Consider the following 21,142-nt stretch of genomic DNA (forward strand, 5'->3'; position numbering starts at 1 on the left):
TCTGTACCATTACAAAGAAGGATAAAGTACAGATTATGCAACTTGCAATTTAATATAAATCATAAATATATAAGTGAGAGTAGGTGAAACAGGGTTGCCCATGCTTAAACTATATGTTTGAAGAAAATTTTTGTTGCTTTGAATTCTAAATGGGAAATAAACGTATTGGGGACGTGAATTAAAGGATTAAGAGTCATTATTGGAGATATCAAATGCAATATTACAGGCTTCTTAGATAGGAACTATGGTCAAAAGTGATACAATGTTAAAGGTGGCTATTAAGGCTTTGGGAATTATTTGGTTTAATGTGTTTTTGATGTTAAAAGACTTCTTTAAAAAAATAACCTGTAGAGGTTAGGTAAGGTGCAAGGGCCAACTCTATAAGTTAACAAGTCACAAGTGGATTGTATAGGTGGTATAGAGCAGTTTTGTTTGTGTAGTTTTGGAATGCCATACAGTTGTGGGTGTGCAAGAGTCAGTTCACCTTAGATAGAAATGAAGATCTTCAGTAACCAAGTTGTATTTCTTCATTTATGATAGGGTTTTGTTCAGTTGTTTTTCATATGTGTTTGTTGGGTTGTCTGGTATGATTTTATATTTCTTCTTGTTTGAAAGGATGTTGTTCATTATGTTGTTCATGATTACAGTAATGTTGCCTTTGTCACCTTTTTTTAAACCAAAATTATCAATCACTCACAAAAGCCTCTACATTCCCTGTAATACCACCACCCCTGAATCAAATCAAAAAATTAATATACTAAAAAAATATTATACACACAGCTTCAAGACTTTGTTCAACTGAGTACATGGATGAAGATATCAATTCTATAAAGCAGTCCTTCATTCACTCCAACAAATTTCCACTAAACATGAACAAAACATTTCCACCCATCCAGCAGAACAAAAACCTCAAAACTCAACTGACAAACAAAATTGACACAAATATACCAAATACAAACCCAACATTAAACTGCAGTTTACCATTTATCCTTGACATCAGCTCAAAAACAACACTACGTAACAAAAGTTTACTTTTTCTTGATCCTGGGCAAAAAGTGTTACTTCCCAATTGCTTATAACTAAATAAGTGAAAAAGACCTATTGTTGTCTTCAAACTTTGCTTTTGTGATTTGGGTAATGAAATATTCAAATTCACCTATCTTCCAGAACATTCCAGGTAGATTCAGTGCTAAGTAGCTTATAAAGAATTTTCTCGAACTTGCAAGAACTCCCTAGAATGTCGTAGAACTTCCAAGAATTTTCAAGAGCCTTTTAAAATTTTTTAGAACTTTCCATAGTAATATATATATACAGGGGCTGACCACTTCAGTTTAGTTCTTGCTGCCTAAGTGAACACATAGACCTATCTGATTTTATCAGAGATGGCATCAAGAAGCTGCAAGCATTTTACAGATGCAATATGCTATGTGTGTGGCCAATTTATCAAGACAAGAGCAAAAAAGTACTCTGTGATAGCATCTGCTAAAATGTGTAAAGCCTACAAGGGATATTTCGGCATGTCTGTTGGGGATCAAGACAAACCCTGGGAACCTCATTTTTACCTGCGAGCACTGCAAAGAAACTCTAGAAGGTAAGGCAGACAATTGTTGCTTGCTTGAATAGTAAGATTTTATACTATACAAATTTTATCTTTGCCTTTTGGAGAGCAGGGACACTGCAGTGCACTAAAATAGGAAGCACTGGCCACAATGGACTGAGTTCTCTGTGGGGAGGCACAATGTCAAGTGTGAGCCACTAGTGGACCTCCAGAAGATGTTGTTCCCACCATTGCACATAAAATTGGGTCTTAAGAAACAATTTGTCAAAGCTCTTGATAAGGATTCTGCAGTACCTTCGAGACTTCTTCCTTAAGCTGTCTGAGGCAAAGGTCAAAGCTGGTGTCTTTGTTGGACCATAAATAAAGAAGATCCTGGATTTCTTGGACAATCACAAGGCCAAAACAAAATTTGTGTTACATAGTGTAATAAACACAGGGAAAACTTGTAATCAAACAAAATTTCTGTTGATGTCAGATTCACCAAAAAACTGAAAATAAATTAAAATCATTATTAAATAAAGATTACATAGAATCAAACAATTCCAAAATAATTTGTCGAACATGGAATAAAACCGTACAGAATTTTACATCAGCAAAACAGGTAAAAAATTGGAACAAACATTTCCTGAATATATTAATAAATCCTCCCATATTTACCACTACTGTAACTCAAAAAGTCACAGTATATCTATTCAAAGTACTAATTTTATACAAAAACTTAACATCAATAAATGTAAAATAAAAGAGGCTATCTAAATTGTAAAAAAACAAACATTCTAATAATGAACATGTTCTCTTTGTTCTATACTCAATATATACATTGCTGGCCAAAATCTTAAGGCCAACAAACAAAGAAAAAATATGCACTTTGCATTGTTAGACTCGACCACTTATTTAAGTATAGCTTTGAAAGATGAAAATAAGAAAAGGAAAAATAAAAATGAAAAACTTTTTTTTAGCATTTAATAGGGAAAATGTGAACACTATGAAATTAGCCTAAATACTAGCTGGTCAAAAGTTTAAGACCATACTGAAATGAAGCAGTAATCGGTAAACAAATAATGAAATTTAGTCATTTGTGTTCATGCATTAATGTTGTCAACATGTCCCACTAACATCTCCTGTGTTACATTGTGTAAAAACATGGCAAAGGCTAAAAAATTGACAGAGTTTGAACATGGCAAAATTGTCGAGCTGCAAAAGCAAGGTCTCTCTCAACATGCCATCGCTGGTGAGATTGGGCATAGTAACACTGCTGTTGCAAATTTCTTAAAAGACCCTGAGGGGTACGAAACAAGAATTTCAAGTGAATGGCCCAAGAAAATTTCGCCAGTGTTGAGCAGGAGGATTCAACGGGTTGTCTATCAAGACACCAGCCAATCATCAAACCAGATTTAGGCCCCTACGAATGAATAATGCAGCTCAAGAACAATAAGACGGCATCTACGAGAGAAAGGCTTTGAAAACCGTAAACATCTTCAAAGACCACACCTTCCACACCACGAAACAGATCGGTTAAGCTTTGCTGAGAAGTACCAAAGATAGGATGTAGAAAAATGGAAGAAGGTTTTATTCTCTGATGAGAAAAACTTAACCTGGACGGTCCAGATGGCTTCCAATATTACTGGCACGATAAGGATATCCCACCGGAGACATTTTCTACACGACACAGTGGAGGAGGTTCCATCATGATCTGGGGTGCTTTCTCCTTCCATGGAACAATGGAGCTTCAGGTTATATAGGAGCATCAAACAGCAGCATGTTGGAGAGAGCATCTTTATTGGCTGAAGGCCCTCGCTTGTGTGGAAATGACTGGATCTTTCAGCAGGACAATGCTACAATCCACAATGCCCGCAGAACAAAGGACTTTTTCATGGCAAATAATGTGATTCTTTTGGACCATCCAGCATGTTTGCCCGAACTGAACCCAATTGAAAATGTTTGGGGGTGGATGGCAAGGGAAGTCTATAGAAATGGACGTCAATTCCAAACAGTGCATGATCTTCGTGAAGCCATCTTCACCACTTGGAATAACATCAGCCAGCCTTCTGCAAACGTTTATATCGACCATGCCAAAGTGAATGTTTGAAGTTATTTGCAATTACGGCCGTGCAACTCGCTACTGAGACCTCTTGTTGGGCACTTCCTACCCTGTTTTGGACTTCTTTTTGATATGGTATTAAACTTTTGACCAGCTAGTATTTAGGCTAATTTCATAGTGTTCACATTTTCCCTATTAAATGCTAAAAGTTTTTCATTTTTATCTTCCCTTTTCTTATTTTCATCTTTCAAAGCTCTACTCAAATAAGTGTCTGAGTCTAACCTGCAGGATGCATATTTTTTCTTTATGTTCATTGGCTTTAAGATTTTGGCCAGCAGTGTACACACACACACACACACACACACACACATATATATTGATAGATCTCTGTAAAATACTTGCACCTTAAGATGACAAAATCATGTAAAAATGGTGTACGGTTATAACAAAGTTTTTTCATTACCCCATGAAGTCATCTCAAAACTTTAATTTTAAAGCTACTTTTCGTCATACCAAAACACCAATCTACAAAATCTATGTAACAGCCACTGCTTACCATCAATATTTCAACCTAAGTTAAGTCTTAATTTCTGTATTACAAATACTATTTTTTACAAATATTTATATTAAAATGTTTGCACAGCAATTTTTTTTATGAAATTAAGTTTTCATCACCAAACTTAATGCAACAAATATATTTACCTCATCAATTTCATCACTAATAACACTGAAAATATTTAGTTTATAATTACTACACAGAACACACTATAGTAAGCAAGAATGAAGAACAAGAGTAATGATGTTTTAATATTATACTAACTTTATTATACACACAATTGAAATTAACTGACCTTGTTAATCCTAAAGATGGTAAAATAACAACCATAAACAGAAGAAATATAAAAGTTTTCTTCATTATGGAATGGTTTCTTGTTGACCTATTGTGAAATATGCATTAGAAAAAGTTAAACAAATAAAATGCACAACAATTCATTAAATTTAAACATTTGATAGTGGAAATATATGCAAACTTAGAGCAGTAGTAAAGAGAGAAGTCACTATGACTAAATTTAAACAATATGTCTGATTATTGTTTAATTCTTAAAAGAATTATTTTTTAATTCTGCCATCCCTAATTTAGTAGTGTAAGCTAGTCATCACCACCCACTGCCAACTCTTGTACTTCTCTTTTGCCAATAAACAGCAGGATTGATCTTCACATATAACACCTCCACAGCTGAAAAGGTGAGCATATTTGGTGTTACAGAGATTCAAACCTGTGATTCTCAGATTAAAAATGAAGCACCCTAACAACATGGCCACAAAAAAAAAAAATTGTTTTTTGAGAACATTTGCAAAATAAATTAGTATTTTTGATTTTATTTAAATTTCTTTTGTTATACAAAAAATATAAGTTTGTTTCATATTAAATTCTTAATCAGTATTCTAACAGCTAAAAAGGAAAGGATATGATAACAATTCAATTAATAAGTTTTATTTCACAAATATAATTTTTGGTTATCTTAAGCAGTCTATCCTGGATTTTACAATTCAATAAACAAATGCAACTACGATTTCTAATATGTTTTCTCCAAGTTCAATGTTATTTTTTTTAAATGCAATATTTTTACAGAAAGTACATACAAGACTAATCTAGAGTTTTAGTTTGAGCACTAATGACATCATTATGGAGAGGAGGTTTGGGAAGTGGATCCTCAGAAAGCTCTATTTCTTTGCATTGAAGAGACTAAGAATAGGCTAAAACAAATACAGATCAGCATTTTTATACTGATTACAGGATAATTCATGGTCAGTTACGGAACAAGTGATATCAAACATGGCATTAATCATATTGCCTATTCAACACACATTGCTGATATCCAAAGCTATCTTCAGAGGGTTAGTTTAATTTCAAAGTTTATACAATGTTATAAGATACCTTGTGTAGAAGATTTCCTTTACTATTAGTATGTTGCTAAGTAAAAGCAAATAAAATGTTTATATTTTGACATCTAAAATGTTTGGTAAAACAGATAAATCAGAATAAATGTTGTGTTGTCAAAGAATAATATTTTTATAATTGTTAAAGCCTTCCAAATATAACGTTAAGAAATTGCATCAAAATATGTGCTTTGCAAAAAATATATACTGTAAATTTAAAAAATAAGGCTAATCATGATTACTTCTGATACAAATTGTTCACAATTTCTCTCTTCTCTGTCAACTTTTTTTTAATGTAAAGTATTAAAAAAGTAATTCTTTTACCTGTTCAAATGATCTGATCAGAAACTAACAATTCTCTTTTATACTGATGTTTTGATACAAAAATTTTTAACTAAGTAAATGTGCAATTACATGAAAATACATAAAATGATCACAAGTAGTAAAATAAAAAATAAAAGGCTATAAGATAGAACTGCTGACCAGACATTTTGAAGTACAAGTAACCCCAAATAGGTTGATATAGATTGTCCTCTTCTCCCTGATATATTATTATGCATTTTTCTTGTATTTGTATACAAACATATTACTTCATTTTATATTTAATAATGTATCAAAACATCAGTTTTATCATCTGTAATTTATACATTGACAAAGAATTTACTTACTAATTCTACAGTTCACATAGTCTAATAAAAAAAAGGGAATTTAGACAATCTATTATTTATTAATACGTATGTTTTTCATTTTCTAATGTACTACTTCCATTAATTTAAAAAAGTAGGGTTAATTGTCATTGATAGTCAAGAGCAGAAAAGGAATACCCAGGTTCATAATTTTTTTTTTTTTACGTTTATTCTTTATTTATAAAACTAATTAAAATGTAGAATTAGATATCTCTTTAGGGTAGTTAAGATTAGATTAGGTGAAATAAACAATAATATAATAAACATTTTTCACAAGTCATACACAAGAACAGGTCAAAATAGCCTGTGGGTAACTTAATTTGACATTGTAATGTAGCCGCACATTCCCCAAGTGATTTACAATCTATAATGGTGTAAACAGTAGTCAGACATGGTTCAAAGAGCAATAATGAATCAATAGAATATAGTTGTAACTAGATATATACTTTTATGACTTTAAAGCCACTCAGAATAATAAAAGTAGTTTCATACTACATTTGAAGTTATTATAGGAAGAAGGGTAATTTTGATTATTTTGTTTTTCTTTTTTATTTGGTGTTTATGAGGTCAGTCAAGATGACAACCTTGCATAGTTAGGTTAGAGCATATAACAAATAAAATATACTGCTAAAACAATTAAAAAAACAAGTACATATTTCAATATATTTTTGTCATAACTAAATTTATGTATGAAAATCATATCCATTCATCTACAAGTGTATTTTTTAAGTCTGCGAGTGAAGTTTGAAGCAACTCAAACCAAACTCACCTCACTCAAGGAGAATACAACTCAAGGTACTCTATATAAAGCTGTTGTGTGAAACTATGCATTCCTCATTAATTCTCGAAACAAACACCAACATGGATCTTTTGCAGCTTGTTTTGTCAGTGTGTACTCAAGCAGTCAGGCGCCATCTGACAAAACGAGGTGGCCATGGCAGTCCAGATGCTGCAAAATGGCCAGACCCAATGAAGGGTGGCACAGCACATTGGTGTGTCACCAAGCATCATCAATCGACTTTGGTGGTGCTATCAGGAGATGAACTCTTATAGCAGGAGACCAGGTCAAGGCCATCATCACTGCACAACAGCCAGGAGAGGATAACTACATCATGACTACTGCTCTGCAGGACAGGTTAGCTACGGCTCGGTCACTGCAAATTGACCTTCAACATTCCACTGAAACCCATGTGTCAACCCAAACAGTTTGCAATTGTCTGCACGAAGGACTCCTTAGGGCCAGATGGCCTGCAAGAGGTTTAACTCTGACAGCACGATACTGTGAAGCCAGGATGGAGTTTGCTCGTCAGCACCTGGACTGGGAACTTCGTCAATGCACCACCGAGCTGTGGACAGATGGGAGCAGGTTCACTGTGTCTCATGATGATGGACATGAGAGTGTGGAGAGGCTGAGGAGAGCAATTTTCTGCCTGTAACATTGTACAAGTCGATGCTTATGGAGGAGGTTCTGTAATGGTCTGGGCAGCTATATGCTTGGGTGGCTGCACAGACTTACTCGTACTCAACAGGGGTGCTCTGAACGTACAATGATACAGAGACAAAATTCTAGAACCCAGTGAGAGGTCTTTTGCTGGTGCTGTCAGCAATGGGTTCATTCTCATGCAGGTTAACATGCGAGCCCACGTTGCCAGACTGTGTATGGACTTCCTTGACGAGGAAGGAATAGATACTTTTGAGTGCCAGATCTCCAGATTTAAATCAGATTAGATATTGCTGGGATATGTTGTTGAGGCATGTTAGTGAATGCCAGCACCCTTCTCAGAATGTACAGGAAGTCCGACAAGTCCTGGTAGACGAGTGGGCTGCCATACCCCAAGATAACATCGATAGATTGATTTGAAGTGTGCCACATCAGTGTCAGGAGTGTGTCACAGTCTTTGGAGGATCACACTTGATATTGAATGTTTCAAACATTTCTTGAATAAATGCATGTAAAATGTTTAAAGTATTGTTTCATATGGGATATCAGTTTTGGTGATACGGGTCATTTTTAAAAATTTTATTTTTCAATGTTTTACCATTCATCATACATTAAAAAATGGATACAAATTGAACTGAAATGAGGTAAATTACCTAAAAAATAAAAATATTTATTTAGAACACTAAGATAAATTATATAAGAAAACATACTTGTTCCTTTAATTTTTTTGAGCAATTTATAAAGCTTTACTCAAAACAAACATTTGAAATATATTTAAAAATTATGCAAAGGAAATCTGAGTTTTTGAGATAAAGAATATTTTTAACCTAACATGAAAACCAGTTTGCACTTGAATATATTGAATATTTGGTTTGAATAGTCCAAGGACAAATCTTTTTTAGTCTATTAAAAATACTTCGCTAAAAATACGATTTTTTCAGGTGTGAAAGGCCTATAAGTCTTACTGAAAGACTGTCAAAATTTGTAGATATACACACACTATATCAAACGTAAGTAGTATCAAATCAATAAAAACTATGCAAGTACTAAAAGATACCATGGTCAATCAAATCCACTGATTCCATGTGGAGGGATATAACTTCTATTTAATTGAATAATGCACTAAAGAACAGACTAATTACATGCAAAAAGGCAGATTATTTCCTCTAACAATCATGATTTTTCAGGTTTTCCAACTGTGCAACAAGAACAGTTACAAATTCATCCAAGCTAGCTGTTGTGATTCTTGTTGGAACCAAAGTTGAAGTTGAAGTAAAACTGACTATTCTGTGTACAATGTAATTTGATAGGTGAAAACCTAAACTTTTTATTGGTTATAGGGAGTATACACTTAAATGTAAGAAAGAACTATTAACAAATCCTTAGAGAGAGAATGTGACAGGTGAGTGTAGCAGGAGGGTCTGATTTTCTATTCAATAACTCTAAGCAAACAAAATTGAAGATTATAAAAAATAATGTTTTGCTTAAAAAATGAATTTTATAGTGAGTAATTTATGTTTAATTTTGCAGTTTCTGGGGTGGGATAAAACAGAGATCAGAAGATCCCTAAAAAACTGTGTCACAATAGGAGGAATTCAGGATTTTTTTTTAAATATTGCATTATGAAATTAAGACTGAAGCTTATATACTACTAAAACATAGATTATTAGCTATGATTTTATGCTACACTAATTTGTATAACAAACAAAAAGTAGCTTCAAAAAATAAAATGTAAGACACTAAAACCTTGTGTCATGCTTGATGGTTACCTGGGATGAGAGTTAATTTCCCTATAAACTAACTATTTGGTTATACAAAAGGTTCTATCTGTAGTCATACTTATAATACATTTCAAGCATGCCCTCAGTGGTTATTTATGGTACTGTTGTTAAAATAAAGATCATATACAGTATATTCAAACATAAATGTAACATGCCATGATTTTCTATTTATTTACCCAACATTAAATTTTTAATGCAAGTTCAAAAATAATTTTCTTTGCAATACAAATGGTAAGAAATTAACTTCATTAAAAGTCATAATAATATCTAAAGTACATTTAATTACCATAAGAGTAATGAAGTAAGATGACATTTATAGTTTTTCAAACTTACCTGGTCCAATGAAACAAAAAGTCATCAGAATAAGCTACAATGATGGGCAATAATACAGACACTAGCCACAAAAGTAGTGTAGGAAGGAATTCTGAGAGCACTGGACTCTGGAATATCAAATGCATAAAAGAAACATAAATATCATATATTCATCACTGAAAATATAACAAAACTTCTACCTCTGTTTCATTATTTTGTAAAATCCTGTAAGTAGTTTTATATAGCAAAGAGCCTCAGGTACTCATAACATTCTCTTTAAAAAAATAGCATATTGTACATAAAAACTAATGTTAAAGACACTTATTTAGACTTAACTGATATTTAAGATAATTTATATCTATAAATAACAATTTAATATTACAGTTTTTAAATGTCTGGCATAAATTGTTTTCATAATTAGTATGTGAAAAATAACACCTGCAGTTAAACATTATACATTAAATATTCTTTAAGTACTAAACAAAATGCATATATGTAATATTATTTATACGTTCTCATCTGAAACACAGGAGGAGTCACACATAACTAAATGGAAAGTGAAAAACATTTCTCTTTAATAATGACATTTTCTTAATATACAGAATGGAAATGAAATTATTGAAACATTTTAATACATAAAACTGTTACAAAATATTCACTCCAACACCTAATTTTCAAGGATGTCTAAATAGATGTTATACTACTTAAAGCTATAAATAGTTTGGAATAATAAATTACAAGCTGTTTATGGTTGTTTTTTCCATCTAGTTATTTTTAAGATAGTTTTTAGAATTGAAATGACTGGTTAACTACCTTGCTTACAAAAAAAAATCATGGCAAGCATTTAATTTTTTTAAGGAAAGGTTCTGCACTTTCCTAAATTGGGGTGTTAAGGGAAAGTATCATCCCCCCCTTTCCCACACGGATGTTAAGCTTTTGCTAAAATCAGGGGTTAATGGTAATTTAAGTGATTGTAAGTACTTGTCAACAGAAAAAAATTAGGGGACATCTGGTGGATGAAGAGACAGAGAGAACACCAAGGTCAGTGGCACTGGTGGTGAGGACTACATTGATAAGAAAAAGCAAGTCAACAGTGATTGTACAAAGCATGTCAACAAAAGATGCTCTTTTAACAGAGTCATCTAGTATCTGGAATTTATAAATCAAATGCCATGACTTGGCTCATAAAATCAAAAAATTCCAGGAAATTAGATGTGGGGGGAAATGGAAGATCACTGAAAAAACCTACTTTCACAGGACAGGCACCAAATAATCTACCTGTCCTGTGCTCAGAGCTGAAAAGTAAACAATATAAATGTATTATTAAAACTATGAATGTATTTAAGTTTCTTTCAAGGTTAGGTATTCATTCTATGAGGATACTATTTTGTATGATGCACCTATTAGTAAATGTGTGAGGGGGGCAGCTATTAGGGGATTTCTCTTTCCTGTTTTATTGTAGTATTTAAATGCAACGGATGCTAACATTTCATTTATTGTTTGATGTTATATGTTTTGTGTAAATAGCTTGGAGTAAATTTTAGGAGTCTTAGGGCTATTTTGAGAACTCTGTTCTGTTGTAATCGTAATTTGTTTCCGATTCTGATTGACATGTTAAAAGTGACTTGGCATCCATATTTCATCAGGAGATTTATGCAGGCTGGATAGATTTTTTATTAGTGTTTCTGGTTTGCAACCTTTGTTTCTTCCTGCAATTAACCTTAAATATGAAATACCTTTACTGATGGACTTGTGTATGTGCTTGAAGTAATCAACCTATGTGAGCTGGCTGTTGAAGGTTATACCCAGAAACTTGACTGTGGAGCATATTTTTATTTTAGCATTGTTTAATTTTATTTTAACTCTAACATTCTTTTAACTGTTTGTTGAAGCTACACCTGAACATAATTCCTTTCATTTTGAGTGGATTAAGAGTTACTCTCAAATTACTACACCAGCTGATTATGGTGTTTTGGGATTTTTGAATTCTATTGGCAGTTATAAGGAGGTTTCACAAGATGCTCCAAACAGCAATATCATCAGCATATTGGGAAAAATGTGTGTACCTTAAATTCAGAAAGGAGATGTTGGTAACAAAGAGTATGTAAAGGAGCAGTGAGATGATGGAGCCTTGTGGGACTCCTGCTGTGATGTTAAATAGTTGACAGATGATTTTATTAACTCTAATAGATGCTGTTCAAACACTAAGAAAGTTGGATGTCCATCTTAGGATTGTGTCATTTACTTTCATTTTATGTAACTGGTATCTGAGGATATTGTGCCAAACAGAGTCAAAGGCTTTCTCTACATTGAAGAATATGGCAATAGAGTTTGGTTCTTACTAAATACTTTGTTGATGGATCCTGTTAATCTGGTTAAGTGATCCACAGTTTGTCTAACTTTATGGAAGGAGTTTTGGATATGTGTGATCAGACTGTTGTTCCCACAACATGGAAGTCTGTTTGAAATGATACATTCAAGTAATTTACCTGGACAGCTAAGGAGATTGACTGATCTGAAATTGTCGGAACTAGAATTGCTGTCATTTGATTTAGGAGTGACTGTAACTATTGCGTTTTTCCAGGAATATGGGTAATATCCTGAAAGAAGGGACAAGTTATTGACGTTGAAAAATGTATTAATAAATTGATTGATGCATTTTTAAACAGTTTTGTTTTTAGTGATTTGGTGTTCATTTTAAGTTTGCCAGCAGCATACATTGTAGATATTACTTTTAATCCTATTGTAACTAACACATACACTCAATCAAATCATTACTGAGCAACAAATCAGTTCACATAACTCACACAAAAAATGTCTGATAAAAACATACCAATCGTTCTATCTTCTGCCTGAGCTGGATCAAATCCAAATTGTTCACAAAAATTGCAGGTGTAGTTAAGAAAAAGAGGACTAGGAAAAGGAAAAGGTTAATAGCTACAGCACGGATATACCACTTCACGTCATTGACAGTTAGATTCTTCCTGATTAAAAAAAAAAGTTTCAGAAAATTACGATTCAATTGTATAAATAACATCAGATGATCAGTACACTTAAGCAAGTTTTGAACTACTATATGAACAAGTTGGTAATACTTAGTAATTTAATTTTATACAAGTAACTCTCAAATTCTTCTCCCTATTATTCTACTTCTCTTCTTTCTCATATCATCTTTACTGCTCAATTTCCATTTTTAACAACATTGGGAAACTATCACACTAATATTAAACTTAAGCACTTCAATGATGGAAAAATAAACTGACAAATCTGTGATATTATCTTACAATTCTAACTCATTCCAAATGCATCTAAAAAAAACAACAAAAAAGCAGCTTTTTAAAGTATTTAGTTATTCTCTTGAATTTTGATTTTTTACTGTTTTATCATTTGTTTTTTTAAATAACAGCAAATGTTAAATATTTATACATAGTTAACTATTGGTTAAATAACTTTGTTATTATCACAATACAAAGATAACTCCTCAGTAAGCCCAAAAGCATCACACAGTTTACTAGTTGGACTTCAACAGCACAGAACCAGTTGTTCTTTTTCATAAAAACAAGTAAATTAGTAATAAAAACTAAAACAAAGTCATAAAAAAGTAAAAGAAAACCTTTTTTGTGTTGTGTATTAATGTATTAAAATCAAGGAGTTAAAGGTTAAAAAAAAAAGCCAACAGCATGTAAAAACATGATCAATATGGACAGTGTCACTATTGCCAATAACACTGGCCAAAACCACATGAACACAAACACACAAATAACTACATTTCTAAAATGGAACTGTCACTCAGTATCATTTTGATAGCAAGAAAGTGAAATCTGGGTAATTATGACTTCAGTGCACAATGTTGCCACATTAATGGGTCAGTTCCTTGTAAATGAAAATAATAAAAAGAAAGCTGTGGCCAATGTGGAGTCTTGCTTTGATAACAGGCTTGAAACTAAAATATAGTATATGCAAGGTTTCAGCACAGCCAGAGCAAACTGATTTTACCACAATGTCATTTATTCCCTCAAATTCAAATACAGCCAGGAATCAAGAAAATGTTAATAAAAATGGATAAAAAATGAGCTAATATGTTTGGAATCTCCAAGAGAACTGGCCGAAAACTAACAATCAATTCCAAAGCCTTCAAAGAGGTAAGTGAAACAATACAGAATGTATAATTAATGTATTGCTTAGATTTTATACAATCCAGAGCAAGTGATTCAGTCAATGAAATATCTGTTGAACTAAAATATAACACATCACTGTTTCTTGTAAACAAAATTACAACTGTTACAACTTGAAGTCCTTAATCTAAAAATGGAATTTGAAATAACCTTTCTGATTATTATCACAATCACATCTTCAACTGCAGCATGAACCATGTGCATTGCAAACTGTTTCGTTAAACTCTACATCACAATCAAACATAATGGAATAGTAAAACACAATGAAAACAAGGAACAAGAACTTTATTCACTCCACATGCACTCTAAACAGGTAAAACATGTTCTGTTACTGCTTACAGCAACAACTTTGTCCAATTCAGATTAAACATTTCTTCTCAACAAACGTCTCTTGCCACTAAGTTCAAAACAATTATTGTAAACTAGGTGGAGAAGAGAATGTGCTCTTTCTACTGTCTTCAAACATGTTTATCAGCAATACAGAGATGTTTATATATTTAATTTGAAATCCAATACAGATGAGAGGTACTTCTTTAAATGTAGAAGATTCAAGTTTTATATTCCTGCTTGTCATTATGCATAGCTAGTAATATGTGTAGCTCTATTATTGAAGTTACACAATCTAAATGGAAGAATTCATATCACAAATTAATTACATTATACAAAGATTTGAAGATTCATAAATTTTTATATTTCCTTTAGAGATTAAAACTTAAATTATAAACTGTTTTGTTGTTACATTCATTGACATACATTAATAACAAAGTTGTTACATTAAACTTTAAAAGTAATTATACAACTTCACAACATGCACAATATAATCCAGCTGTGCACACAATATAAGGCAGGATAAGCTGATGATCAGATTCTGTAATATCATACAATATCTGACCCATTTCAGTCAACAATGCCAAGATACACGGGCTCAATGTAGGAATAACATATCTTCCAGCAAAAAATATAATCCACTGAGACATAAAGGCACACTGCCAGGTGGGATACCATGGTACAGATTGGAGCTTTAAAGGATAAAATAAGGAAAGATGTAAAAACTTGAGGTGAAGAGAAAGTACATGTACTCTGCATATACTCTTGACAAAAGAAGTACAAAAAGCCCTGATGGTGCATGGGTCAAACATCTTTAATGCACAGTCCTTGGGTCAACGTGTTGATCCATAACTCAGCTTAGTCAAAATGAAGGCATGACATATCTTGAAAACAGAACACCTACCTACTCTCCACAAAGTGGAAGATATGGAGGACGTTCAGAGAAACTGTGCTGCTTAACATGCAAAATGAAAGTAAACATTTGGTCAAAGTGTCAAAAAACTTTGACTCAGCCATCACAGAAGTTTTTATACCTGCCAGATTGAGGTCAGAATCAGGATGTCATTCCCATTGATAACAAAAATATATGCAAATAGTTTCAGATAAAATTTTAAAACTGTTTGCAGTAGTTCACTCACACAAATGAGTAAGGGCACTGATCTTAGTGCTAAAATGCCACATTCAAGACACAACCAAGAAATACTCTACAATTCTGTGTGAAGGATGGGGATAGTGTTGACTTCACATAGACTCCAAATAATTTATCTGCAAAAAATGATAAATAAAAAGGGGTAAGTGATTATGCAACCTACATAAATGCAGGTCCTGTAAAATACAAAATCTCCTTATAATGTCATAAGCTTTATAAAGATTAAAAAAAAAAAGACAAAGACGATGCTCCCTTTGAGAAAGACTTGCCTGATTAATATTTCAATTTAAGCCCAATGTCTTCAGAAACCACAATGAGCAGTGGGAAGAAAGTTATTTGAATAAAAAAAAGATTAATATAAACCATCCTCTTCAAAACTAAACAGACAATTAGTCAAATTTAATAAGTCCATAAAAAGAAGGAATCCATGCATGTTTCCAAGGCTTAGAGGGAGGGAAAAAAAAAAAAAAAAAAAAAAAAAAGATGACAATAGCTTGACATAATAATGAAGAAAATCTTCCTTCTTACAAATCTGATTAAAAACAAACTCACGAGAGGCAGGAGAGAGAGAGAGATATCACACAGCATCTTGTAATGAATGACATCTGGTCTGACAGATATATCGTCAAACCAATTTAGAGAACTGTATACTCTGCCGGAGAAAATGATCAATTATATTTATTTATAAAATCAGCCCAAAAAGAACCCATTTATTAATGGCAAAGAGAAGAGGTGAATATGCTGGAATGATAAGAAAAGCACTCCTTTTTGCAAATCAGCAACCTCTTGATCATGGGAAGTTTACCTCCATTCATCTTTCAAATTCTGTCCAAAAGACAATGAAACTTGTGGTAAGGGAGATATCTTGAATAAATTTAACTCGTATTTCCTTCTGGTTTGGTGCTGGCCTACTAGGCACACATACATGGCTGTTGAAAGGCTCTGCAATTAATAAGACTGGAACATCTGAAGAAGTTTTCCAAAACCCTTAGATGCTTGTTGGAAGTGAAGTGTACATCTTGAAGAAGGATACCATGCAAAAAGAGGGTAACAAATGGATAGAAATATGTCATTAAAAGTCCTACTTAGAATAGAAAAATAAGTACATGTTCTGATATTGAAGAAAGATTGTGATTTGAGAGCATACACTTCACACATCAACCCCTTGTTTAGTATCTTGATTATGTATCCATTAAAGAGGCACCAAACATGCTCACCCTTTTAACCATAGGGGCATCATAATGCAACAGCCAATTCCACTATTTGTTAGTAAAAGAGTAGTCCAAGAGTTGGTGGTGGACGGTGATAACTAGCTGCCTTCCCTCCAGTCTTGCACTGCTAAATTAGGAGATGGCTAGTGCAAATAGGCCTTGTGTAGTCTTACATGAAATTCAAACACAAACAATTAAAGAGCCCCAGGATAATACAGAAGGCAACTGCTGATAAGATCATAAATTTCTTTCAACAAAAATCCTATCATGATGATATCTAAAACAGAACATGGTGTAGTGTTATGACCACCAGTCTTAGGAGTGTAGTTAATGGCACAGACATGAAGGGTACATGCTGGTTAACCAGCAGTATTACTCCTCCATAAACCTATCTGTTACACAACCTGAAACTGTCTTTTCTGTACATCAAAATCTGCTGAATGGAGAAATTATCAGCAGTTTTCAGAAACATATCTTACAAGGAGACACACACAAGTTGGTAAGAATCAAACAAGGTTTTAATATCATTCAAATTAGGAGTACAAAAACAAAAAAAAACCTTGACAATTCCACTGAATTGATATGTTCATTTTCCATTTAAAATTTGTTGTAGACCTTGGTTAGAAATTTGTTTCATTTAGATTTTCCTTTTTAAGCTACATAAGGTCTATCACTCTCCATGGATACTATCCTCAACCAAGAGGGCAAGTTTCCATCAGATGCATATGATTCCAATGAATGAAGATGGGATCCGAAATAAGGCCTTTATATCAGAGACAATGTGACTGAACTAATTCTTATGAGTGGTAGAGCAAAGATAGGTCCAGATGATGATTTATCTACATATCTGTTCCTAAAGGGCAGAAGGCTCTTTACATGGCTAGAGAAATACCATGCACAAGACAGAGAGATCCGTCCATGTTCCCAATGTAGCAGAAGAACAGAGTGCAGCAGCATTATTCTCTATTTGAAGAGGTATGACCATCTTACTAGCCTCTAGATAATATATGTTGTTCAAGCTTTTAATGTACTGCACCTGTTTCTCTCCAATTCATTTAAGAATATGATATAGAGCAGTTGACAAGTGTAGCTTTAAGTTATCAATGGTGTCTTGAGTTGAATGAAATATCTGAGCTAATTAGTGATGATCTTGTTTATAACACCATGTCAATCTTCCAGCATTAAGCTAGGGTATCTGAACTATGTAAGTATATTCTTAACCTTCTATCAACTTGATTTTTTTTATTAACAGGTCCATATTAATTTTTAACAGACTTTGGAGAGACTGTAAGCCCCTCTTTGCTCCACTGAATAAAAACTGAAATATATTTAAAGAGACTTTTCGGAAAGCAAATGTAATATTAGAAAATGAGTTATAGCAGTTAATGGAGATGGTTATTGAGTGTTGTCAGTCTTTTGTTAATGGCTGTTTACCATTGATTTTTTTATTATCAATGAGAAAAAGGATAAATATTCTGCAACCACAGACCATACTTGTCATGGACCTCAATAAAGGAAGGTACTACACTGTCAAACTAGGACAATGTAAAAATATCAGGGCTTCATAGGCAATATACCCAAATACAAGAACTGGATATAATTATAGCTGGGCAATTTACCCAGTATTATCCTTTAACTAAAATAGCAATTAAATTGATTAATTTCAATAAAAGAATAAAAGTAGCAAAATTAGTTTTTATTATTATCATCATTTCTGATTATTCCAACTTTCCAATTAATTAAATTATTGCTATTATGATTTTCTAATATCACTTGTGATTAATTTAAGAATGATCAGCTCTATTAACCTTTTTGCATTCAAAATTTTATTGAACTATTTTATGAATTCATGTCAATAAGTTTGGAATCAAATTGTAGATTATAATTCAAACTAATGTTATATTATATACGAGTTAATCTCCAAATTTTAAAGTAAATTTTAAAGAATCTACCTAAATATAGATTTTAGTGTCACATGGTATGTTAAACATACCATGCACATACACATGCTAAATGTAGCATCAGTTAAAATTACGTTTGTGATGTAAAAATACTAAATCTATAGTTCCATAAAAATAAGGAACTCAAATTAGCAATACTGAAAAAGTTTTAATATCAAATAAAAACCTCATTTTATTTTGTTGAGATATGGTTTATGTACTAAATCAAGCACAGTGGCCCCATTCAACTCTTTCCACTTTTGGAAACAGTTCCTTATATACATTTACTTCAATATATAACATGAATAAACAATTAGCAGCTTATAATGCCCCAAGAGTGGTTTTCCCTGCCATTTTAATTTGTGAGAAGACTTTCTTTTGATCCAAGATTTCCAGGAATTAGGTTGTGTCTTTAGTCTGCTTGAAGTTTCACATTTTTTTAAAAATTTAAATACATCTTAGTTACTAAGCTTAATAAATTATACTCAAATTCTATGGTATCAATATAGCTATTTATGATTTTTTGGTTATTCAACTGTATATACAAAATTCTAAAAATAATTTTGTTTGATATAAAGGATATAGGATATAAAGGTCATAGTGAGAAGAGAACTGTTTGTTTTACTTCCTGGATTTACCATTTTATATTAAAAAAAAAATCAATGATTTATTTCTACAGAGTAATAATACATACATACATATGTATAATAACCGAAATGTAACCTTATATTACAAAATACTAGTCCAATAAAAGACAGGTCAGTTTTATATTACTGAATATGTAACACGAGTGCACATGCGCTGCATTGATGCAAGTTATGTAACATTAGTTAGGCATGACTGGAAGATCAATATAATAAAAATTATAAATATATATAAAATTATACACATAATGAGAGTTACACTAATTAAGAGTAACCAGTTCTATTTTTCGTTGTTGTAAATGTAGTCATTCTATAGCATGAAAAAAGCATAATTTATATTTACTAATTTTTTTTATGATGGCTATGACGTTGGTCAAGTGACAGACCCCACACAGAGTATAAAAAATAATTCTCACTGAAAACAAATGTTTTAAATGTATTTAGAAGGTTTTAGAGATTATGCAAATAATATGAGATTTTTGGGACCAGAATAGTTTGGGACAAAGTTTCATCAAGAATAGTTTTTTTTAACAATCAGATTAGTAATGAAACGGACTATTTCACAAACAAGTCTTTAGTAAAAATATTTAATTAAAAATACTTGTAACCTTTACTAAAAGTCTACCAAATTTTGTAAAGATACACATGCTGTATCAAAAGTTATAGTGGATATACTTAACATTTGCAAATGTGTAGATGAACTCGTATATAATACCAAACCCATAGTGAAAGGCTTGAATAGCACCATAATACATGAAAATAATCAATTAATTGAAATTAGTATTTCTGATTATTCACACTGTTGATTATTCCAACTATTCAATTCTCATAATTGAATAACCAGTTAATTCAATGTAATTGATTAATGAGCCCAACAATTAATAAGCAAATTCAACTAACTGTCCAGTTCCAAATGATAACCACAACATTTGTTAAAAACATCAAATACTGGCACACTTGGTTGGAGCCATCCTTCATTTCAAATATAAAGTCAAAATTTCATTTTTCTGTGTTCAAGACACCACCCAGGCACCAAAATCACCTCCTTCATGGGTCACCATGCATAGAAGACACATGGATGAATGTTTGGATTCTAGAGAAGGTTAACTGTATTGACAAAACCTTCTTCACTGGGAGGTCTCCTCACAACTTACAACTCTCCACTAAGGTTCAAACACAAATATAGAAAAATAAACAAATATACTGACATATAATTAATTATTCCTGTACCCTTTCTCCATTGCTATTTTCTGTACATTAATACAAAAACTAGATGTATGCTTATAATAAAACTATATTTCAATATTCACATTTTAGGTAAAATAACGTCATGAAATATTAATGTAAAATGGCTTTATTTCCTACAAGTTCTCAAAAAAGGCAATATCAAACACTATTTTTACACTTACCAAAATATATCTTCAGGAGGAGGAGCAAATTCAACTTGCCAGTTGTGAGGTTCAAGGATACAGTTTAAACTTGATGTAGGTGGATTGGTACTGCATTTACATTGTTCCTGGTGATCTTTATACACACTGAAATGTATAAAATATTCACACTGAATGACATTCTTTAACTCACTTCCATAAGGGATAGGTGGATAGTATTAACCTTTTAAACACCAAGTAACCATGAAAGTACCTGTATTATAACTTTTAATATAGTATATACACATGCATAAAACTTGGCAAGCTTTCAGTAAACATTACAAACCTTTGGGAACACAAGATCAATTTTTTGGTCAAGAGTGTTGTAATTAAAGATTTATCCATAAGTATACTGAGATAAGTGTAAACTGTTCTGAGTGCAAAGTGATTTTAATAGTAAGATTAAAAATACTTTCCTTCATCTGAAAATTTTCAAATTTCATTTGTGTAACCTCTAACATCTCCTAAATAAATATCAAACGTTTTTATCAGTTAAACTTTATATATT

General features: G+C 32.2%; 1 protein-coding gene across 1 annotated transcript in view; it reads right to left on the bottom strand.

Annotated features, from left to right (window-relative positions):
- Positions 1-21,142, bottom strand: part of LOC143255346 (osmosensitive cation channel TMEM63C-like) — a 98,309-nt gene that overhangs the window by 19,001 nt on the left and 58,166 nt on the right. The window contains 4 exon segments of the mRNA XM_076510847.1: positions 4,451-4,537; positions 9,782-9,888; positions 12,594-12,744; positions 20,617-20,742. Coding sequence (XP_076366962.1) covers positions 4,451-4,537; positions 9,782-9,888; positions 12,594-12,744; positions 20,617-20,742 — 471 coding nt within the window.

This window comes from Tachypleus tridentatus, chromosome 1 (genome assembly GCF_004210375.1).
Source record: "Tachypleus tridentatus isolate NWPU-2018 chromosome 1, ASM421037v1, whole genome shotgun sequence".
Lineage (NCBI taxonomy): Eukaryota > Metazoa > Arthropoda > Merostomata > Xiphosura > Limulidae > Tachypleus > Tachypleus tridentatus.